The sequence below is a fragment of the Scyliorhinus canicula genome, chromosome 7, assembly GCF_902713615.1.
Source record: "Scyliorhinus canicula chromosome 7, sScyCan1.1, whole genome shotgun sequence".
In the NCBI taxonomy this organism is placed as follows: Eukaryota; Metazoa; Chordata; class Chondrichthyes; order Carcharhiniformes; family Scyliorhinidae; genus Scyliorhinus; species Scyliorhinus canicula.
The window spans coordinates 74,853,608-74,878,774 of record NC_052152.1 but is presented as its reverse complement, the minus strand read 5'-3'; the positions used below and the strand labels follow the sequence as shown (position 1 = coordinate 74,878,774).

The 25,167-nt window shown below is 45.1% G+C and overlaps 2 protein-coding genes across 2 annotated transcripts in view; one reads left to right on the top strand and one right to left on the bottom strand.

Annotated features, from left to right (window-relative positions):
* The window catches only part of arxa (aristaless related homeobox a), a 74,109-nt gene extending 72,357 nt beyond the window's left edge, over window positions 1–1,752 (top strand). The window contains exon 5 of the mRNA XM_038802243.1: window positions 1,263–1,752. Within this exon, the coding sequence (XP_038658171.1) occupies window positions 1,263–1,299 (37 nt within the window). The 3' untranslated portion in view covers window positions 1,300–1,752. The remainder of the gene's footprint in view (window positions 1–1,262) is intronic.
* The window catches only part of pola1 (polymerase (DNA directed), alpha 1), a 373,540-nt gene that overhangs the window by 40,451 nt on the left and 307,922 nt on the right, over window positions 1–25,167 (bottom strand). The window lies entirely within an intron of this gene.

Genomic DNA, 25,167 nt, shown 5'->3' with positions numbered 1-25,167 from the left:
CCCCACCCTTTAAAAAAGTCAACAGTGGCAGGTATCATTTATTAAAATCTTTAAAAATCTGCCACATTTCTGCATCTTTGATGAAAAAAAATCCAGAAGAGTCCTTTGTGAATAAAAATTCTAATTCATGATTATAGAGTAGTGTGACAACACCAATATTTATAATTTTACTGTCAGCTTGCTAATGCCATTTCAGGAAACCTTCAAGCAGAAAGTAATAGGAATGTGTTTGCATCATGCAAGTGTGTGACACTGGGCGTTCAACAGTACTGAACCTGCTTGGGCTCCATTTCAAACATAATGTGCAATAAAAAAGAAATCTCAAGAAAGATACAAAAAAGGATACGGATTTCTGCAGGGAGGAGCTGGACTTGTGCAAACAACAGGACAATTTTGAAACAAAATAGACCCAGTAGACAGGGTGAATCAGTTCTGCATGTAAAATGAAGTTCCTCAAATTCAATAGCTGGCCTAGATAGCCCAAGCACCACTTCAGCATCAACAACGTGAATGTAAATTGCATCTTCAACTTAGTAACACACTCCAAGGCTTTTCTTGGGTTGTTATCCAAAATTAATTGACACCCAGTCACATAAGAAGATTTGGTCAACTGACCAAAAGGTTGATCAAAGATGGGTAGGGACTTTCCAGTCACGCCCACCCTGGAGCCAGAACCTCCCGTCCGGAGATCAACAGATTTCTTATTCATCTGTCCCGCCTCTGATGATTCCCACAGGAAGCGGGGATGGAAGATTTCCACTGTGGGCTTTCCGAAGTATTTTAAAGGAGAAACGCGAGGTAATGAGGTGGAAAAACATGGGGACAGAGCTCCAGAGTTTGGGCTTCGGCAGCTGAAGGTACGCTTGCAAACGCTGGAACCCAGAAAATCAGGGATGTTCATTAGCTGATACAAATATAAATCCAATGCAATGAGCAGCACGGTGGCACAGTGGTTAGCACTGCTGCCTCATGGCATCAAAGATCCAGGTTCGATCTGGCGCCGGGTCACTGTCCAGGTGGAGTTTGCACATTCTCCACGTGTCTATGTAGATCTTACCTCTCACAAGCCAAAGATGAGCAGGGTAGGTAGATTAGCCACGCTAAATTGCCCTTAATTGGAAAACAAAAATAAAATTTAAAAAGTAATCAATTCAAGGCAATTTTCTAATAAGAGGAAATTGGAACTCTGGCCTCTCAGGTTATGGAGACTTTATTTCAAGTCAGTTTCTAATAACTGTTTTCTCTCCCTTTACAATTTTTAGGCATCTCTATAAACTGCACATGGAAGACATGTTTTAACATGACCCTGTTACCCAAGCTTGCAAGGCAGACAGAACAGCTTCGCAACCCTGATGCCAGACCATCTAGTACTTTCCAATCACCTCAAGAGTGTGTCTCTTAAAAAAATCTCCGCTTAGATGCTGTATATATTTGCTCTATGCTTCTCCAATACTGAGGACTTCAGCCCCAATGAGATGGATTTGAATGCACTGGCCAAAATCAATGTTCTTTCTTCCCCTTAACCATGATGAAGTGTCAAAGATTGATAACAGACTATTGGTTATATTGGTGAACTACTTGGGTTAGCTGGGATGTTGGACCCGCCGTGTCTAAACTATAATCCAGACGATCCTGCAGTTGAAATCAATTCTACTTGTGCTGTCGCTCAAGACTCCAGTTTTTTGAAAAAGGCTGTTTTTGAAACTGCTGTTTTATTCATGAATCAACTCTGAATAAAAAGGCATAGAACCACTGGTGTCCATATCTCGCGTTAAAGAAAATGAATGAGAACATGAACAAACATTATTTGTGGTCAGTGAAATGCCATGATATTCAAGTATAAGATCAGGAAAACACAAAACCCAGCACTTTGGTCAAAGAAACACACACACCATGCACAGTGACAGAACATTAATTTAAAAGAAAAATGAAAATTAGATATTGGAAATGAAAGACATTACATATTGATAGAATATGAATTGCAACATGTTTTCTGGGAAAAGAAAAAGCATATCTCTTGAACCAAACTGAATCTTTTTTGAGGAGATATCCTGAGTTGAGTCGTTGAAGACAGCCTCATCAACACTCTATATTTGGACTTACTAAGAAAGCATTTAACAAAATATCATTTAAGTTACTTTTATCAGATAGCATCCTGTGAGGTAGGAGAACTAATCCTGGATTTGATTGAGAAATTACTGTGCAGCCAAGTGTTTATCATTAATGGAAGAAATTCCTTGTGGAGTTTTAGTCAAAGGGGATTCCTGGAGAGATCTCTTCACGATCTACTTTAATACAGTAGGTACATTTCTGCAAGATCATAGATAAAGTGAAGAAATGCGCAAGTGTTAGGACCTTGATGAGAAAAAAAAGAGGTTACAATTTGATCCCGAGGTGATAAAGGAATAGGCTTGTACCTGACAGTCTCTGCTCAATGAGCAGAAAAGTGATGGAAGTTGACAGTGCGATCATGCAGCTCCTAATCTTCAACAACCTGACCATCAATGTTCAGTTTGGGTTCCACCACGACCACTCAACTCCTGACCTTAACGCAGCCTTGGACAAAATAGCTAAACTCAAGAGGTGAGATGACTGCCCTTGACATCAAGGCAGAATTTGATCACATATGGCAACACGGAGCCCTAAGAAAACTGAAGTTAATGCGAATCGGGGGTGGGGGGGGGGGGGGGGGGGAAGGGGGAAGATACCTTTCCGCTTGATGAAGTCAATCTAGCACAAAGGAAGATGATCGTGGTTGTCAGGAGCCAATCATCGCAGCACCAGGGTATTGTAGCAGGAATTCCTCAGGGTAGGTGCTCCACAAATGATTTTAATTTCATCATAAGGTCAGAAGTGGGGATGATTGCAAGTTGTTCAGTTGTAGTCATAATTCTTCAGGTAATGGAAGTAGATTGAGCAAGCATGCAGCAAGGCCATGATAATATTCCAATTTGGTGTGATAAGTGGCAAATATATTTGTGCCATACAAATACCAGGCAATGACCATCTCCAACAAGAGGGAATCTAACCATCTCCTTTTGAAATTCAATTGCCATTGTTAAATTCTCCCACCAAAAGCTTGGGATCACCATTTACCAGAAACTAAACTAAAATAAGTTCAACAATTTGTCAATATTACGATCCAAGACCAGACCCCAACAGTGGCTAGGATACTGGACCGAAACCCCAATATTTTAGTTTATGTTGTAAGACTGTGCAGAAAGAATGATTCGCTCCAGGAGTGATTGCACAAAGAAATAAGGATTTGATATTTATTGAACAAACTTTATTATAAACAGAATATTAAACTCTTTGACATCACACCTGAAAATAGCTTACAATTAGCCTTAAACAATACCACTCATTACAGTAAATATAACTCCCTTAATTACTATCTCTATTGCCAATTAAACAACAAGGAAACAAACATACAGCTCTCAATCCATCCGGGCACAGAGTAATACTTGCTTTCCAGAACAGATTTGGCTCCTGTTTGAACCCTTGCAGATTCTAGCTGGATGACGTCAAAAAGCTGTTTTAATAGGTTTGTTTCAGCTCCCACCTTGTCCTCAGACAAGACTGCGCTGCTTTAAGTACTGTTCATTCAAACAAAAAATATGATTCATTTAAAAAAAAAACTATCCTACCGTGAGCGCAAAAGACCTTATTTGTGGTCTAAAAGGTTAGTCAGATCGGATCAGATCATCATGCAGCTGGTTTAGCACAGTGGCCTAAACAGCTGGCTTGTAATGCAGAACGCCAGCAGTGCTGGTTCAATTCCCGTACTGGCCTCCCCGAACAGGCGCCGGAATGTGGCGACTAGGGGCTTTTCACAGTAACTTCATTGAAGCCTACTTGTGACAATAAGTGATTATTATTATGTCAACTCTAAAGCTTTCTCACAAAATGACTGAATATCTTAGGACCACCCAGCAATGACATAATCTCTCTAAACTAAAAACACATCAACTCCCCAGGCTGAAAACACATCAACCCCCCAGGCTGAAAACACATCAACTCCCCAGGCTGAAAACACATCAATTCCCCAGGCTGAAAACACATCAACTCCCCAGGCTGAAAACACATCAATTCCCCAGCCTAAAAACACATCAACTCCCCAGGCTGAAAACACATCAACTCCCCAGCCTAAAAACACATCAATTCCCCAGGCTGAAAACACATCAACTCCCCAGGCTGAAAACACCAACTCCCCAGCCTAAAAACACATCAACTCCCCAGCCTAAAAACACATCAACTCCCCAGGCTGAAAACACATCAACTCCCCAGGCTGAAAACACATCAACTCCCCAGGCTGAAAACACCAACTCCCCAGCCTAAAAACACATCAACTCCCCAGCCTAAAAACACATCAACTCCCCAGGCTGAAAACACATCAAACCCCCCAGGCTGAAAACACATCAACTCCCCAGGCTGAAAACACATCAATTCCCCAGGCTGAAAACACATCAATTCCCCAGGCTGAAAACACATCAATTCCCCAGCCTAAAAACACATCAACCCCCCAGGCTGAAAACACATCAACTCCCCAGGCTGAAAACACATCAACTCCCCAGGCTGAAAACACATCAACTCCCCAGGCTGAAAACCACATCAACCCCCCAGCCTAAAAACACATCAACTCCCCAGGCTGAAACCACATCAACTCCCCAGGCTGAAAACACATCAACTCCCCAGCCTAAAAACACATCAACCCCCCAGGCTGAAAACACATCAATTCCCCAGGCTGAAAACACATCAACTCCCCAGGACTCCCTCAAACAACAGTGCATTAGGCCAGGCTTTTACGATAGTCAATTTCCTTTTTTATATACAAATGCTTTTATAAAGGATTATTAAGTTATACAAAACAAAGGCATACATTGAAAACAACAGAAAAGAAAAAGAAGAAAAAAAAAGATAAATTATGTATACATTAGTTGTCTTCTGCTAGTTACATTGGTTGCGGCTTCTTGTTTTGCGTTTCCAGTGGGTTCCTTTTCCCAGCCGGTTCCCCAACATTCCTCACCCCCACCCCTCTTCGTGACCTCCCTCCCCTTCTAATCGTCTCTTTCCTCTTCAGCTCCTATATCTTGTTCCTCTAAGTTTGGCTGGACGCTATGTGTTTTGTTATTTGCTGAGCCTGGTTGGGCTCCATATTTCTTTGTTCCGTTCCCCCCACCCCTCCTTTTCATTGGCATTCATTGTGGCTCTCTGCTCCCTCTGGTTTACTGGCTGTTGGCTGCAACAGGTTTTGGAACAACTGGGTGAATGGCTCCCAAGATTTATGGAAGCCTTCTCCCGACCCTCGGATGGCGAATTTGATTTTCTCCACCTGGAGAAATTCCAACAGGTCGGCCAGCCAGTCTGCAGCTTTGGATGGTGCTGCTGATCACCAGCCGAGCAGGATTCTCCGGCAGGCAATTAGGGAAGCAAAGGTAAGGGCGTCGGCCCACAATAGTCAATTTCACCTCTGGCTCCTAAAGCTTTCTGGCCTTGCAAAACAAGATTATTTTAAAAGCATAATGACTGCAGTTAAATACACTCTAACCCAGGCTTGCCAAATGTGTATAATCCAATATATGTAAAGACAAATCCTTCACCTCTTATTTAACTAACTTTAGACTGCTAGCGCTATCCTGCAACTTCGGTGATATCATTGATTCCATGATCAGAGACCAAATCGTTTTTGGAGTTCACTCTAATCCTTAGAGAGCAGTTACTGAAGATCAAGCAAATGACCCTACCGGTCGCGATTGAAACATGTACAGGGCATGAGCAAGCAGAAAATAATAGACAAGCCCCCCACGAAGCGGAGAGTGTGCAGGCCATCTCCCGGATGCAGAGCCTCAACATTGACGAAAGCGGCCATTTTGCGCGCTCTGCCCGGGGCCTGACGCATGCCCGATGCGAACGGTATAACAAAGCGGCCGAAACCCGCACTGCGCAGGTGCAGACATCTGAGAACCGCACCGCGCATGTGCAGTGATGCACGGAGCGTCAGGACGCCGACATCATGACGTGTTCGAACTGTGGCACCGCCCATTTAAAGAAACACTGCCCTGCAAGAGGCAGACATTGTTTCAACTGCGGGATGCCAGGCACACCATGCAGCCCTGTGCAGATCTGCACCACCAGTCAGGAGCCAGCGCTCCCAATTCTGACGACGGCGCATCCGGAGTGTGCAACAACGCCTACAGGATTCTGATCCCGGCAATGCAACAGATCCAGATGAAGAATGCCTGGACAATGCCTACCGTGTGGGCATTGTTACAATGTGTGAATATGCCACACCAGACACATGGCAAATCCAATCAATCCTAGCAGTGGTTTCTGAGGACGAATGCGAGCAATGATGAAGGTCAACCACTGCCCCATCCAGTTCAAGCTGGACACAGGTGCCTCTGCCAACTTCCTCTCACAGGCAGACTTCAGGTGCATTAAGGAGCCCCCCACGGTCCTTCCAGCTGCCTGCAAGCTCCTGTATACAATGAGAATGCCATCACAGCACTGGAATCCTGCCATCTGCACATATCCAACCGACACACACAAGCACGGTTACGCTTTAAAATTGTTAAGCCGGACAGGGCATCCCTACTCGGTGCGCACGCCTGCAAGCAGCTGAACCTCATACAAAGAGTTTACACCACGACGCCGTCCCATTCGGATCTTCAGGCCGGCATCAACAACATCCTCGCCCACTATCCAGATGTGTTCAACGGGATGGGCACGCTGCTGAATCGATACAAGATTCTGCTACGACCTGATACCAAGTCAGTGGTCCACGCACCACCACGAGTCCCTGTTCCACTGATAGAGCGCCTGAAGGCACAGCTCAAGGATCTTCAGCAAAAAGGCATCATCATAGCCGAGGTCACCGAACTGACTGACTGGGTCATCTCGATGGTGTGCGTAAAGAAGCCTTTGGAGGGTCTGTGAAAGTGCATTGATCCCAAGGATCTCAATAAGAATACCATGTGGGAACACTACCCCATCCTGAAGCGGGAGGAACTCATGAGTGAGATGGCACACACGCACTTCTTCACCAAATTGAATGTATCACAGGGATTTTGCCAAATCCAGCTGGAAGAGTCCAGCAGAAAGCTCTGCATCTTCAACAAGTCTTTTGGCAGATACTGCTACAATCACATGCCATTTGGCATCATTTCGGTATCGGAGATATTCCATCGCATCATGGAGCAGATGATGGAAGGCATTGAAGGGGTTCGTGTGTACGTGGATGACATCATCATATGGCCCACGACCCCTGAAGAACATGTGTCCCGTCTCCAGAAGGTATTCCGCCGTGTACATGCCAACAACCTAAAGTTAAACAGGTCCAAATGTTGTTTTGGCACATCGACGCTCAAGTTCCGAGGCGACCAGGTCTCACAGCATGGTGTGCGCCCGGACACAGACAAAATCAAGGCCATCGAGGCGATGAAGGCTCCAGAGGACAAAAAGGCGGTGCTGCGCTTCTTGGGTATGGTCAATTTTCTGGGCACGTTCATTCCAAACATGGCCACACACACCACAGCCCTACGCCACCTGGTGAAAAAGTCAACTGCCTTGGAGTGGAAGGCAGCACACCCGACAGAGTGGCTGGAGCTGAAAGCCAAGCTCACCACTGCACCAGTGCTGGCATTCTTCAACCCGGATCGGGAGACAAAGATATCCACAGATGCGAGTCAGGGTGGCATCGGTGCGGTGTTGCTTCAACGAGATGACACATCATCCTGGGCACCAGTAGCCTACACATCAAGGGCGATGACGCCCACTGAAACCAGATACGCACAGATTGAGAAGGAGTGCTTGGGTCTTCTCACCGGCATCCTCAAATTTCATGATTAGGTTTATGGCCTGCCGACATTCACTATCGAGACGTATCATAGGCCTTTGGTCCACATCATCCACAAGGACCTGAACGACATGACGCCTCGGTTGCAGAGAATCCTGCTTAAACTGAGGAGGTATGATTTCAACTTGGTGTACATACCTGGCAAGGAGCTCATCATCGCTGATACATTGTCCCGCTCTGTCACCTCGCCCAGTGAGCCACTGGAGATTATTCAGCATATTGAATCGCAGGCGCAGCTGTGTGCTAGCACTCTCCCGGCGACAGATGAGAAGGTAGTTCTCTTCCGTGATGAGACAGCCAAAGACCCCCTCTTGCAGCGCATCATCCAAAACCTCACCAATGGTTGGCAGAAAGGGCAGTGCCCACTATTTTGCAATGTGAAGGACGACCTGACGATGATTGATGGTATCCTCCTCAAGCTGGACAGGATTGTCATTCCGCTCAGTCTCCAGAGCTTGGTGCTGTGCCAGATTCATGAAGGACACCTGGGCGCCGAGAAGTGCAGATGCAGAGCCAGGCAGGCTGTCTATTGGCCCGGCATCAGCCAGGACATCACGAACATGGTCCTGAACTGTGCTACCCGTCAGCGGTTGCAGCCAGCGCAGAGCCAGGAGACGCTCCAACAGCATGACATAGTGACCTCTCCGTGATCCAAGGTTGGCATCGATCTCTTTCATGCGAATGGTCACGACTACGTATTGATCATCGACTATTTCTCGAATTACCCTGAGGTGCTGAAGCTCCCGGACCGCACCTCTCGGACCATCATCAAAGCCTGTAAGGAGACGTTCTCAAGGCATGGCAGACCAATCAGCGTCATGAGCGACAATGGCCCGTGCTTTACCAGTCGAGATTGGTCCACGTTTGCCAGGTCATACAATTCCAGCATGTCACCTCCAGTCCGCACTATCCGCTGTCCAATGGAAAAGTCGAGAGAGGGGTGCACATTGTGAAACAGCTCATCTGCAAGGCCGCGGACTCTGCTTCCGACAGATACCTTGCACTGCTCGCGTACAGGGCGACTCCATTGTCCACTGGCATGTCGCCAGCTCAACTCCTGATGAACAGGGACCTGCGGACGACACTTCCAGCCATATACCTGCCCAACCTGGATCACCTCCTGGTGCTGCAGAAGATGCAGCAGCTCAGAGAGCAGGACTATGATGCCCATGCCACCGATCTGGCCATGCTATCTCCGGCAGACACTGTCAGGATCAAGATACCGGATGGTGGGTGGTCTGCCCCGGCTGTCGTTGTTCGACAGGCCATGTCCTGCTCTTATGTTGTACGTATGGCTGATGGCTCCATTGTGCGAAGGAATCGATGGACACTGCGCAAAGTTGCCTGCCCACTTTCTCCTCCATTTCCATATGTTGAATTGCCATCTCCTGATACCTCACACCACAAGATTCCAGGCTTCCATCCTGCCTGTCAAGGCGTTGTCGTCCCCTCCGCCACCTCTCCGGTGGTCGACCAGGATGAGACGCAAGACTCAGAGATTGGACTTGTGAACGTTTGTTTTGTTTGCTCAGTTCTGTTGTCCTCCATCAGTCACGTTAGACAGACTCATTCACATGTAAATACATTCACATACGCCAACAAAACGTAAAAAAAAAAGGGGAGATGTCATGATATGCTAACATGCAGCACATAGAATAGGACACGACCAATGAGCAGTCAGGACACTCAGGGGTAGTATCTCACTATAAAAGGGATGAGGCACTCACACGCCGCCTCTTTCCACAGGCCAACATCTACAGAGTGAGACAGGGTGTAGCCTCAGCATCACACCCCAGCACGTGGCTTAAAGCAAGGCTGGTTCTGTTAGACTGAGTTACTATATTTAGATTAGAAGAGAGTCAAACTCATTGAGAACTGCACTAATAGTTCAATAAAACACATTGAACTCACTTCAAAGTCTGGAGCACCTTTTACTCAAAACTGCATCAAATGGCAGCTTGTGTTATTCCAAATTACATAACACAACAGTGCCCTCGTCCCATAAAATAATTTTAAAACAGTGGCTACAAGAACAGGTCAGCAGCTGCATCATCGATGCAGTGTGGCAGCAGTGTATAACATCAACAAGATGGACCGCAGTGGGGTTTCTTCAATAGCAGCTCTTAAATCTGCACCCCCGGCCACTTAGAAGGACAAGGCCAGCTGGGGCACGGGAAACCACCATCTCCAGATTCACTCCAGCCTGACTGACTTGCTGTTCCTTAATTGCTGTTCGGTCAAAATTCTGAAATTCCCTCCCTGACGGCACTTGCTCACCACCACATTCTCTTTTTTCTTTATAAATTTAGAGTACCCAATTCTTTTTTCCCCCCAATTACTGGGCAATGTAGTGTGGCCAATTCACCTACCCCACACATCTTTGGGTTGTGGGGGTGACCCACGCAGACACGGGGAGAATGTGCAAACTCCACATGGACATTGACCCGTGGTTGGGATCAAACCTGGGTCCTCGGCGCCGTGAGGCAGCAGTGCTAACCACTGCACCACCGTTGCACCCACCAGCATTTTCTCAAGTAGTTAGGAACGGGATATATCTGTTGGCCTGACCACCCCACACTCATTCTCATGCATAGGTTAATAAATACATTTGTTAAAGCCTTTAATTAACATGATAGACTTAGAGGATAGGGTCAGTTTACTCTAGGAAAACACAAAACATAAGCCTGTTTAATGGATGCATTTATATTGATAAAGGGAATAGACTACATTTGTGTTTGAATTAGTTAGATTAGGGAGAACATGAGGACATGCACCGAAGCAGCAGAAAGATAAAGCGCAATAACGGAAGAGAAATGAGCAGAATATATGGCTCATCAAACTTACTCCGTCATTCACTGTGATCACGGCTGATCTCGAGCTTCAACTCCACTTACCCATCTGCTCCCTGTCACTTATTCCGAGACACCAAACATCTATCTATCCCAGCCTGAAATATATCAACGATGGAGCTTTCATGACCTTCTAGGGTAGAGAATTCAAAAGATTCACAACCATTTGAGTGAAGATATTTCTCCTCATCTCAGTCCTAAGTGATTGGTCCCTTGTTTTGAGACTCTATCCCATGTTTTAGATTCCCCAATGAGCGGAAAAAAAATCTTTCAATGTCTACCCAATCAAGCCCCTTCAAAATATTCTATCTTTCAATCAGATCACCCTTCATTCTCTTAAACTCCAGAAAATATATGTCCAATTTACTCAGTCTTCCATCATAGGGCAACCATAGACAACTCTCGCAAACCTTTGCTGCATTGTCTCCAATGCAAGTATATTCTTCCTCAAGTATGGGGACCAGACTGCACACAGCATTCCAGATAGGGTCTCACCAAAGGACTGTACAATTTATCTTTGTATCCAAACCTTTTGCAATAAAGGCGAAGAACTAGGTTAAAATATTGGGATGCAATTAGGAACGTATATAATTGGCAGCTCAGCTAACTGTACGTTGAAAAAATTGTAAGTGAGACACTCCATCCCCCCACCTACCACCCAAGCAATCCTGTAGTTTCAACATAACCTGCATGAAAACTGTTGTATATGTAGAACATATACCTGCTGGATCAAATGGTCGGTTTCTGCACTATAAATGTTGTATTGCACACATTAATCTACTTAACTAATAGAGTGGTAGCCAAGTTAAATCACTACTTTTGTTTATGTCGCTCCACAAATTCTCTGCAATACATAATGTTACAGCGCATTGCTTACTAAGATGGCAAGATTCCACTGTACACAAGCCACTAAGATACAAATTCTGCTGATAGCAATCATCACGGCTATACTTTTTTCTTCCAGACTGTGTCATTATACTTGAAAGTAAATTTGATTTTTTAAAAATGAAAACAATTGAGTTTGAAGAGATTCAGGCACGTCAAAGAATGTTACATTGACTTCACCTTTCACAGTTTTATTTAAAACAATTATCTATTTATTTAAATTTTCTTTGGGGCGGTGGGGTCTGGTGGTGGTTTGCTAGTGCTAGGCATGTATTGCCATTACCCAGCATTCCTATGTTAGGTGCAGCATAACCAATTGCAGGGCAAACATTAGCTGCATGTCTTCCAACAATATGCCTGAAATTTAATCTCAAAAGGGCACTTCATGCACAAGTAACATTTCTATATCAGACGCAAGTTGTTTCTGGCATCTTTTTGACTGAAACTGCTGGTTATTTTGAAAATAGTAGCAGTACTATATTGAAATGCTGGTCCCAGTTGGATCCAGGTTGGCCAAAAGCTTTTTACATGCGAGGCCCTTTGCAGCTGGCAAATGGGGGGAACGTTCACCTACTCTGTCTGTCATGACAGCAGAGCATGCTAACAGCAGACGCCAGTAACAACTCGTTGTAGTCTACCGAAGTGCATTCTTGAAAAGGTTTGCAAAATCTAATACTCATTTAACAAATTTAATATATGATATTCACCCCGAGGAATTGCAAAACTGGCCAACAGCTCAAACCTAATAAATAAAACACATGGGCATTTAAAAAATAATCCCTCATCGGGACATGATGGAACATCACAGACATAAACTAACCCAAAGAAAACCATTTATACCCACCACCGACATCCAACAAGCAACTGAGAAACTTGTGCCAAAAGGTTTCCCTTTCCCCCTTCCTCTAATACAAATTTGGATTATATAGATCATTTTTAACCTGCCAACAATTGCAAAAGCTTTTGTGAATGTCCACGAATCCCTGAGCCAATTGTAAAACACTATACAAAGAGCCGTTTTCTGCGATGTAGTTTATATTAAAGTTCAAGGCACTTCAGTGAAATTGAAGTAAATAAAGCAATCTTTTTTCCAGTTCCTAAACTAGGTAAACTGCTCGAGACTTGAAATGTAAAAAATCACTTGGGAGCTTTTTTTTTGAAGATGTTTACAATTTTTATACCACAAATATGAAACAACAACGTCAAAGTTCATATTCGCAGACACTTTGACAGCACTGATAACACAGGTCAACTACAGCACCAGAGATCCTCAACATTATCCTTACAACCTAGCCTAAAGCACACGGACAGCCCTGCACGGTACCAGGCAGGATTTTATCACTGAAAAATAAAATGAGAAGCGGAGGCAGATATAAATCAACATACTATAATCGGACAATACACATTTTCATAAATGTTCTTTTGATGCACTATACAAAAAAAAGTGATGAAAAGGAAAACACAAGCTGCACACCGTTCTTCAAACCTAATAGACACCAGATTTTGCTTTAAAAAAAAAATCAAACAATTCGTTAGTCACTTTGACCCCAATTTTTTGACACAAGGTTTCTAATTGAAGGGTAATAAGAGAAAGTACTACAGGAAAGGTATTCAACACTTCCCTTAAATATGACAGTAAATGTGTGAGAAAGATTAGTTCTGTACTTTAGAAGAAATTGAGCTTTTTAAGTAGCAGTTGCTTATATAAAAGAAAATGTCCATATAATCTTAAAAAGATATCACTTGTATACTAAAGCATTTTATAATAAACACAGGCTGTCAAACCTTTCGAGTGATAAGTTATCAGCCATGTGTCAGAATGATCCTCTGAGGTTTGAAAAGCATGTGTTTACCATAACTGCTGTACATTAGTCTAACAGAAGTTATCAACCTCATACTTTCTGCAAAGTAAATTTAGTGTGCACAGCCAAATATACATTCTCATTGCTAGGCCACTATGCAGGGTAAATGTGTACTGCATGAGTATTTACTGTGAATAAGACATTTCACAACCAAAATTTAACTTGTGCAGAGCTATGAATAGCCTCTGTTTATAGAAGCTCGGTACTCCAACTCAGAGACACCACCCCTGTATCAAGACAAGGGCTGGTGTCAGCCAGACTGCCACCTGTAGCTAAATAGCCTGAGGATCCGTTTAGTACCTAAGTACTGATAGCGCATTGGCAGCAATGTAGCACTTAAATTCCGTGGGCAACTCTCTCTCTTCACTTCACCCCCCCTCCATAATGCATTGTTACATCTAACATAAATTACTAAAATTTATGCACCCATCAATAGAACGAATTTCAACAATCACTCATGCAAGGGGAGGGGATGGAATCTGCAAAAAAAACATTTATGACACATCATTTTGAAGAGAAACCATATGAACCTGTTAGATTTCTCAATGTCCTGCTGGTCCATAAACACTGAATAGTCAGTCAGCCAGCAGTAAGAGAAAATTATGTAAATGTTGCTGCAAATGGAGTGCAAGTGAAAATGGGTTAAAGTCAGTAAAATGTGACCCAAGAAAAAGCCCAATGAACAATCAAATACCAGGAAAGTTAAAAATTAATCGTGTAAAATTGGTGCTCTTGGAGACCTTGGCAACAGGAATTTTTTTTAAAAAACGGTTTAGACTTTCCTTCCAGACATGGGGACTTGCAGCAGTCATAAAAACGGCAACGTTTAACCATTACAGCAACAACAATGCATATGTAGCATTTTTAACGTAATAAGAAATCCCATGCCACTTCGTAGAAGCACTGAACAAAATTACACACCAAGACACACAGGGAGTTATTAGGTCAGGTGACCAAATGCTTGGGCAAAGAGGGCTGGGTTTTGCGAAGCAACTTAAAGGAGGGAAGAGTGGAAGTAAAGCAGGATAGAGCTTAGGGCCCAAGCAGTTAAGCCAAGCCTGCTAATGGTGGACTGATTCAAGTAAGGAATAGGGAGGGCCAACACCATGAAGGGACTCAAAAACAAGGATGAGAATGGGAAAATGGTTCGCTAGCTTGCCCAATGAGAGGATTGCGGAAAGATAGTTATAGAGGGACCCAAGGTTGGATCTTTGCGCATGCTCATAGTAGCAGAATGGGGCAGGGAAGAACAGCTATTACTAGAGATGCTGTAGCCCCAAATGGATAGGAACCAAGCGAAAGCATCCACAGGACTTACAAAGCTGGACAATAGAGAAGAGAGGGTGGAGGAAGATGTGATCATGTTAAAGGCTGCAGCTGGATATGTTAAGAAACGTGTTAAGTTCAAAGCAAAATTATCATCTGCTGCTCTCTCCTGGTGTCAGTAAACATGAAGTAAAAATATTGAAATTCAGCTGCAGAAAGGAAAAATACATTTCGCCAGCAGTTTTCTACAATTTGTCGAGGGAAAATATTGCTTAATCTAATTAAAAAAACACACATACAAAACACCTAAATAAAAGCATACATCAAAAAAAATTAATTCTTGTAATATTCAAAACTCAGTAAAGCAGAGGGAGCTTGACTCCAATGCTAAGGATTTTCATTGTTACTCAAAAGTAGGTGACACTATGTGTCTATTTAGATAAAAAAAAGATTATTCAGTCTATCATTTGCAATAGGGCCCGTGCTTCAGTGTCACCATATTACTGCAGTATTAAAAACTGTCACATCGGCAATCAATAACCCAGAATGTTGAAAAGAATTCCAGATCGCCCTTGTTAAATGAGTTACTATCATTGAAATATATGATCCATTTCGATTACCTAAGCATCATCATGCTCATCTTTCATCCCAATTACAACCTCTATCATTTCCTCAATCTAGAAGCTGTTTTCAATCAACATGTTCACTTATTACAGTGGGTTATGGTAGCTACCACCTCTTCTTGTATTGAATTCTTGATTGGACAAGCCCTTTGAATTTAACATGCTACCATGATTGCATGTATCAAAAACAGGGTGCCAATCACAATCTTTTAAAAGGCTATTCGCGTTATACTTCATCATGGAAATGAGTACCAAAGTGAATTCAAAATACAGGGCCGGCATGTAAAACCAGGGTACCTCACGGCAGAGGATGAATCTCATTATAGCAACATTATAGCAACCTACTACAGAAAATGCCAGATAAATTGATTTTATTTGTTTCTCCACACTTTGTGTGTTCCATTCTTTCATAATTGCTTGCTTTAATCGTTCCCATTACCAATTACAGGCTCTCAGTTTCTATACATTATTCCCATTGCTCCTTTTGCTCACTAGCTGTTTTCTTCTTTCTTGTTCTTGCTCTATTGAAGCTGTTCACTGGAGGACAATACCATACTCTGAACAAGCAAGTATAATGGGATTCAATTTTTGGACAATTACTTAAATTCATCGGCTCAATTCCCTGCAATAATGCTTGCAAAAGATTTGGAAAATCCTTCAATATAGCTGGTATATAGACATGCAAATGCCATTATTTTAAACAAAAAGGTTTTAATTTTCATCAATTAAGTACATTTGTCTTGGTTCAGTTTCTTCAATTCATCGGTCTCCATTTTATTTGAGCTCTGAGCATTTAGTGACAGCATAAGTCTAGATCCTTCATCAGGGATTGTAGCTCATATTATGGAAAGTTTTTAAAAAAAAATTTGGACACTGGAAATTATTATTCTGGATTTAAATCGTTTAGTATCCCTGCAGCCAAAGAGAGAGGCTAATCTTGGGCTGAATTCAAACCCAGATCCCAGGGATGAAAGATCAGTGGTTAAAGCACATAGTTTTTTTTAAAGCAACTGAGATCACAAAACAACATTCACCAGGGTACATTTCAACAGACTGGAGATCCCCAAATACAAACATACGCAAGATTTCAATGAAAGATAAGTTTTTGATTTTATTTCTTGAAGATGCTCCCAGGTCTATTGCACAGTTCAACATATGCACATCTTCAAATGGAAGATTGTATTTAACAAAGAATGGATGTGAACCAGAAACACTTTTTTTTCTCATTACCTCTGGCAATTTAGCATTCACAGCTTGAAGCAACTAAACTAATTCCCCTATCCTATATGGCAGGTCAGAATCTGGAACATTGTAAACAAATAAGCACAAAATCCAGAAGTCATTTAAAGTTATAATGCCACAATTGTACCATATGGACACACTACCTGATGCATACTTCATGTTTCAGTTGAACAGCCTCAGTTCAACCTAGCAAAGGAAGATAGGTTGTGGTGTTTGGAGGTTAAACATCACAGCACTCCAAATGTTTCTCAGGGTAGTGTCCTCGGCCCAACCATCTTCAGTTGCTTCATCAACACCTTCCCTCCACCATAAGGTCAGAAATGGGGATGTTTGCTGATAATTGCACAATGTTCAACACCATTCGTCACTACTCAGATACTGAAGCAGTCTGTGTCCATTTGCAGCAAGACCTGGGCAACATTCAAGCTTACTTAAGTAGCAAGTAACATTTGTGTTACACAAGTGCCAGGCAATGGTGATCTCCATCAAGAGAGAATCTAACCATCTCCCCAGGACATTCAGTGGCATTACCATTGCTGGACACCCCCACTACCAACATTCTAGGGGTTGCTATTGATCAGAAACTGAACTGGGTTAGACATATAAATATTGTGGTTACAAGAGCAGGTCAGAGGCTGCAAATTCTGTGGGAGTAGCTCACCTTCTGACTCCCCAAATGCCTGACCACCATCTATCTACAAGGCACAAGACAGGAGTGTGATGGAACACTCTCCACTTGGTCCAACAACATTCAAGAAGCTCAACGTCATCCAGGACAAAACAGCTCCCTTGATTGGCATTGCATCTACAAATATTCACTCCTACCACCGATGCTCAATGGCGACGGTGCGTACCATCTACAACAGTGTTTTTCAAACTTCTTTCCTGGGACCCACTTTTATCAACTGGCCGACCTTCAGGACCCACACTGACTGACCTTCGCGAGCCACGCAACACACCGTCTGTGCTTACCTTTAATGCCACAGGTGAACCTGCTTGGTCCTCATGATCTCACTTGCTTTCTCATTCAATGTTATACTTCTGCTAAGGGCTTAAGTTGATGATTTAAGTTCTTGCTGCATCCTTTGAAAAGAATCAAGAGATTTGTCCTCGAACTCACCATGCTTAGTCTTCAAATCCTTTTGAAGTTTTGAGGGCTTTAAACTTTCATTGCCAGTACTTTGTGGCACATAACATACATGGGTTTGTATCTCGATTTACATTGGCACAATTAATAAAGCCATACCTCAAGAAATCGTCTTTATAATGCTTTGTTCCCAATTTCAGCTTTTTCTTAATGGGTTGTTAATCTCCCCAGAGGCTCTCTCCAGCAGGTTCAGTTGTGAGATCCTGGCCTGCTTGTGTCTCTGGCCCCCTCTTCCTTATTACAAAATGATCCATCTTCAGTTCTTCACACAGTCCTGTTGCTTGCTTGCTGGCAGCTACAAAATGGAGGAATCTCTTCTCCGTGATTTTGCACCCAAAGCACGGATCGCATGTGGTCAGTGTGACCTGCTCCCTGCCGCCGCTTTCTGGTGGGAAGATTCTGCCGTTTTAACAATTGAATTTGGTTCTGGGACAGTGCACCGACATCAGGAGATGGTACTGGGACAAACTATTGATGTCAGGATAAGGCAGTTTGCCCTCCTGGGCTCCGGGCCTGCACACTGCCGGATCCGCCCCAGGGCACATGCATGCTTGGGGAGGCCGGCATTCTCAACCTAAAAGCCGGTTGTGGCTGGCATTTTAAAAAGCCAATCCCTCCACCACCCTCCCGACGCCCATTCACTGGTCGCGACTCTGAGTTTGAAAAGTTTGATCTACAAGATGCAGTGCAGCAACTCACCAAAGGTCCTTAGGCAGCACCTTCCAAACCCTGTCCTTAAGCACTTCGAAGACCAAGGGCAGCAGATGCATGTGAACACCGCCATCTACAAGATCCCCTCCTAGTCACACACCATTTTAACTTAGAATGATATCACCGTTCCTTCACTGTTCCAAAATCCTGGAACTTCCTTCCTAACAGCACTGCGAGTGCTCTTGCACCTCATGGACTGCAGTGGTTCAAGGCAGCGGCTCCTCATCATTTGATCAAGGGAAATTAAGGATGGGAAATAAATGTTGGCATCACCAACGATGCCAACGTAGCGGCACATCTTCCGACTTTGGGAAGAAACCGGAGCATCTGGAAGAAGCCCATGGGGAGAACGTGCAGACTCCGCACAGACAGTGACCCAAGCCGGGAATCGAACCTGGGATTCTGGAGTTGTGAAGGAACGGTGCTAATGACTGTGCAGCTATAGAACATAGAACAGTACAGCACAGAACAGGCCCTTCGGCCCTCGATGTTGTGCCGAGCAATGATCACCCTACTCAAACCCACCCTATACCTGTAACCCAATAATCCCCCCATTAACCTAACACTACGGGCAATTTAGCAAGGCCAATCCACCTAACCCGCACATCTTTGGACTGTGGGAGGAAACCGGAGCACCCGGAGGAAACACACGCACACACGGGGAGGACGTGCAGACTCCACACAGACAGCTATGTCTTGCAAATTCATTAAAAAATGGTTTCTGCAATTATATCACTGCTGACATGGTCATTAATCAGCTGGGAAAGAACTCTCAAAAATATCTATTTGTTGCGTGTTCCTCAGTGTAAATGTATAAAAGTCACCCAAAGGAGAGGAAAACATATAATTGAGCTTGTCCCCGGAGAGATACTCAGGGAGTCCGATGGTAATAGCTTCGTTGAAAAATTGGAGGCAGTTTCAATAGCACTTCGGGTTGGGGGCAGGGTCAAGGGAAATGCCGATTCGGGTGAACCATAGATTTGAGCCAGGGAAGTGGGATGGAAATTTTCGGAGATGGGAGGAAAAACGAATTAAGACATTAAAAAATGTATTTCTTGGGGGTCGTTTTGCGGGATTGAAGGAACTGGGAGCGAAGTATGGGCTGGAGCAGGGGGAAATATTTAGATGCATGCAGGTTCGAGACTTTGCACGCATCTAAATATCTAAAGATACAGAGCTTCCCTGTAGAGCCAGTTCCACATTGCTGGAGGAGGTGCTGACGACAGGGAGACTGGGGTAGCATCAGCGATTTACGGGGCTATTTTGGAGGAGGAAAAGGCGCCGCTAGAAGGAATCAAGGCAAAGTGGGAGGAAGAGTTGGGAGACTGTATGGTGGAGGGGTTCTGGTGTGAGGTGCTCCGGAGGGTGAATGCCTCCACCTCGTGTGAGAGGTTGGGGCTGATACAGCTGAAGGTGGTGAACAGAGCGAACCTTACAAGGGCGAGGATGAGCTGGCTCTTTAAGGGGGTAGAAGATGTGTGTGAACGTTGCGGGGGAGGCCCCGCAAACCATGTTCATATGTTTTGGTCCTGTCCAAAGCTGGAGGATTACTGGAAGGAGGTGTTTAGGGTAATCTCTAAAGTGGTGCACGTGAAACTGGACCCGAGTCCTTAGGAGGCCATATTTGGGGTGTCGGACCTGCCGGGGTTGGAAACGGGCGCAGAGGCAGATGTTGTAGAATTCGCCTTGTTGATTGCCCGAAGGCGGATCCTGTTAGGGTGGAGATCAACATGTCCACCCTGTGCCCTGGCGTGGCGGGGGGACCTGCTGGAATTCTTAATGCTTGAAAAGGTCAAATTTGAACTGAGGGAAAGGATGGAGGGATTCTAAAATTCATGGGCATTATTCATTATGCACTTTAGAATTGGATCACATCGAACATTAGGGGTGTTGGGGGCTGGGAGGGTTGGGGGCGGGGGACTGTATGTGTTAATTGGGATTATGGGTGATTACTGATTCCTTTTTGTCATTTGTTTATGTTAATATGCGGGCCAATGTCTGGGGTTTGGTGGGAGGATGGGATCGTTGTTATTGATATGGAGATTGACATTACATTCGTTACTGATTATTGTTTCTTGTAAATTTGGGAGAAAATGTGAAAAAGGAGAATTAAAAAAATAATTGAGCTCGCTGACACTTCTAAATTCTCATTTGGGAAACTTGCTAAAAGGGGGGCACGCTGGCACAGTGTTTAGACTGCCTCACAGCGCCAGAGTCCCAGGCTCGATTCCAGCCTTGGGTGACTGTCTGTGTGGAGTTTGCATTTTCTCCCGTGTCTGCGTGGGTTTCCTCCGGGTGCTCTGGTTTCCTCCCACAGTCCAAAGACTTGCAGGTTAGGTGGATTGGCCGTGATCAAAGTTGGGGTGGGTAGGGGGTGGCGTTTTGAGGATAGGTTGGGGATGGACCAAGGTAGGGTGCTCTTTCGGAGAGTCGGTGCGAGGTCAATGGGCCAAATAGCCTCTTTCTGCACTGTAGGGATTCTATGGATTCAAACAGAAGATCTCATTATTGTTTGAAAAAAGGCAGCACGGTGGCACAATGGTTAGCATTGCTGCCTACGACGCTGAGGACCCGGGTTTGAATCCCGGGTTTGGGTCACTGCCCGCGAGGAGTTTGCACATTCTCCCCATGTCTGCGTGGGTTTCACCCCCACAACCCAAAGATGTGTCGCTTAGGTGGATTGGCCACGCTAAATTGTCCTTTAATTGGAAAAAATAATTGGATACTCTAAAATTAAAAAAAAATTGTTTGAAGAAAAGACTGAAAATGATCTGGTTGATGGCATAAGACAAGAACTTATGAACATGAGAACTAGGAGCAGTAGTCCATCTGGTCCCTCAAGCCCGCTGTCCCATTTAATAAAATCATAACTGATTGATTTGTGGACTCAGCTCCACTTACCCACCCACTTACGCTTACCCTCACTTCCTTTACTTTTCAAAAATCTATCTATCTTTGCCTTAAAAACATTTAATGAGGTAGCCTCAACTGCTTCCCCGGGCAGGGAATTCCACAGATTCACAATCATTTGGGTGAAGAAGTTTCTCCTCAACTCGGTCCTAAATCTGCTCCCCCTTATTTTGAGGCTATGCCCCCCCTAGTTTCATCCGCCAGTGGAAATAACCTCCTGCTTCTATCTTAACAATTCCCTTCATAATTTTATATGTTTCTGTGAGATCACCCCTCATTCTTCTCAATTCCAATGAGTGTAGTCCCAGTCTATTCAGTCTCTCCTCATAAGCCAATCTTCTCAACTCCGGAAACAACCTAGTGAATCGCCTCTACACCCCCTCCAGTACATCCTTTCTCAAGTAAGACGACCAAAACTGTACACAGTACTCTAGATGTGGCCTCACCAGCACCCCATGCAGCTGCGACATAACCTCCCTGTTTTTAAACTCTAGCCCTCTAGCAATGAAGAAACTTAAACAAAAATGGGACATCAGCTTGCGCCCATCTAGGATCACCAACAAAAACTCATTATTCAGTTCAAACATTAAGGGCGCGATTCTCCGCTCCCCAGGCCGGGTGGGAGAATCGCGGGAGGGCCGCTCTGGTACCCACCGCGATTCTCCCACCCCCCCCAAAATGGCGTGTCGCGTTTTGCGACACGCTGCTCGGAGAACCGTGGGTCGCCATTTTTCACGGCGACCCAGGATTCTCCGGCCCGAATGGGCCGAGCGGCCTGCCGTTCCCGACCTGTTCACGCCGGCGCCAACCACACCTGGTCGCTGTCGGCGTGAACATAGCGCGAAAGGTAAGTTTGGGGCCTGTGGGGGGTGGAGAGGGGATCGAGCACCACAGCCGTGCTCGGAAGGGGACTGGCCCGCGATTAGTGCCCACTGATTGTCGGGCCGGCGTCTCCAAGAGACGCACTCTTTCCCATCCGCTGCCCCGCAAGATCAAGCCGCCACGTCTTGCGGGGCAGCGGAGGGGAAGACGGCAACCAAGCATGCGCGGGTTCGTGCCGGCCAAGCCGCGCATGCGCGGCTGACGTCATTTGGCGCCGCCGGCCGTGTCATTATTCACGAAACGCCGCTCCTAGCCCCCCCCGGGGGGGAATAAGGGGCGAGGAGCGTCGGCCGTTGCGGAGAATTCCGCCCTAAGTGTAAAAACAAATTACTGCAAGTGCTGGAATCTGAAACAAAAACAGAAAATGCTGGACAATCTCAGCAGGTCTGACAGCATCTGTGGAGAGAGACGGAGCTAATGTTTTGAGTCTGTGCGACTCTTTGTAAAAGCTGTTCAGCACTCGCTCTCGGGCCCAATCCTAGCTTTGACAAAAATTCAACCAGAGTCAAAACGTTAGCTCCGTCTCTCTCCACAGATGTGATCAGACCTGCAGAGATTGTCCAGCGTTTCGTTTTTGTTGCAAAAATTAAGTGTGTCTTAAGTTGGCATTCCAGGAGAAATATTGCGGACATCTGCTCTTTACCAGATCTTGGCCGTGAGATGAGTTGCTAGCAAAGCCCACAGAAACCTCCCTCACTTGGAGAGTTCCAAATCATAGAACCAGACAGCCCAGGAGGTAGTCGCTTAGTCGATCTCGCCTGAGTTGGCTTGTTGAAAGGGCCATCCAATTCTCCCAGTTCCTCCATAACTTTACACATTTATCCTTTTTAAGTACACATCCAACTTCCTTCTGAAATCCCTTAAAAGAGCAAACCTTGACAATAACAAAAACTCAAATTTCTTCTGTTGTTTGATAATAACATTTGCTGCATATTGTTGGAAATTGGTTCCTTCCTGAATTCTGAAGGACCAAATATCTCCTTGACCCACTTGCATTCATCGCTTGTTGACCCATCGAGGTGCAAAATTGGCTATAATTAACAAGCCCATGCTATTTGTTCCCCCCCTTGCTGAAACGAAGCTCCATTATAATAAGAGACTGCTATGGAGATACGGACAAAGAGAAGCAAGGAACCAAAACAATTTTTTGACCTGAACGAAAATAGCTACAAAGCAGGTTGACAAAACAAATACAATACATACTTAGGGTTCATGTGCACTTGGGACTATGAGGAACCCATGTGCATGCACAGTAATGATACGATGCCAAACTCAGGAAGCCTTCTTCTAGAAGCTTCCAGTTGTTTGAATAATTGCCTGTTGGTATATACATGAAGAATGAAAAGAGCTCTGAAGAAATATTTTAACATCTGGCAATCCTACATCTGAATTTTCCTTTTTGAATTTAGAGTACCCAATTCATTTTTCTAATTAAATGGCAATGTTGCGTGGCCAATTCACCGAGCCTGCATATTGTTGGGTTGTGGGGGCGAAACCAACCCAAACACGGGGAGAATGTGCAAACTCCACATGGACAGTGACCCAGAGCCGGGATCAAACTGGGACCTTGACGCCGTGAGGCAGCAGGGCTAGCCATTGCGCCACCACCCTGCCCTCACATCTGAATTTGTTAAAGAGTACATTGCACAAAGTTTCCGTAATTTTTTTTTGGAAAGAATTTTTATTTAACAAGTTTTCAACAGTTTCACAATACAAAAGGACCCCGCAAAAAAAAAAACCCAGCAACCCCACCCCAACAGTCAACGGTAACCAAATCCAAAAATGCATGACAAACAAACCACAACATTGTAGAACCCATCACTCGTCCCCCCCCAAAACAAACTTCACCTTTTCCAGGGTCAGAAACTCCAGCAGGTTCCCCGCCACGCGAGGCACAGGGTGACCTGCACCTCGACAAGACATACCAATGTGCTAACAGCGAGGCAAAGGCTAAAACATTTGCCCCCTCACCCGCCTACAGCTCTGGTCGATCCAACACCCTAAATATGGCTTCTTGGAGACTGGGCTCCACGTCCACATGTAAACCCCCTGAAATGGTGCCAACCTCCAAATTCTTTCCAGCTTCAGGCAGGACCAAAACATGATTGCCGAGCCCCTCCCACACCGCTCACAGACATTCTTCACCCCCTCGAATAGTCGGCTCATCCTAGAATTTGTAAGGTACACCCTGTACATTACCTTCAGCGGTATCAGCCTCATGCACCAAGTCAAGGATTTTACCCTCTGCAGCAGATCGCACCACAGGCCCTCCTCCAGCACCACCCCCAGCTCCTCCGCCCACGTCACCACGACCCCCCCCATGGGCACCCCATCCTCCTTCTGGGTTACCGAGACCCCAAACCCTGACTGATAGCACCGCCTCCAACAATGAGAAGGCAGGCGCTATCGGGAAGGTTGGAAAGATCTTCCTCGCAAAGTCCCTCACCTGCATCTACCTAAAGCTTTTGCCCCGCACCAGCCCAAACTTCTCACCCAACTCCTCCAGACTTGTAAATCGCCGTCCCAGAAACAAATGCTTCAGTTCCTTAATCCCAGTCTCTTCCCATCCCCGAACCATTCCATCTATCTTCCCCGGCTCGAACCCATGATTCAACCTGATCGGCACTCTCCCTGCCCCAGCTCCCAACCTAAAATGCTGCATAAACAGCTTCCAGATGTTCAATGTGGCCACCGTATACTTCCCGGGGGCCATTGGGAGTGGCGCCGTTGTCAGCACCCGCAGCCCCGACCCCCTGCAAGAGTCCACCTCCATCCTCACCCACAACGCCTCCCGCACCTTGCTCCAGCCCTGAACCTTCACTGCATTTGCCGCTCAATAATGACATAACAAATTTAGGAGGCCTAACCCCCCCCTTCCTGCTAACCCCTCTGCAGCATCATCTTCCTCATCCTGGCCACATTCCCCACCCAAACA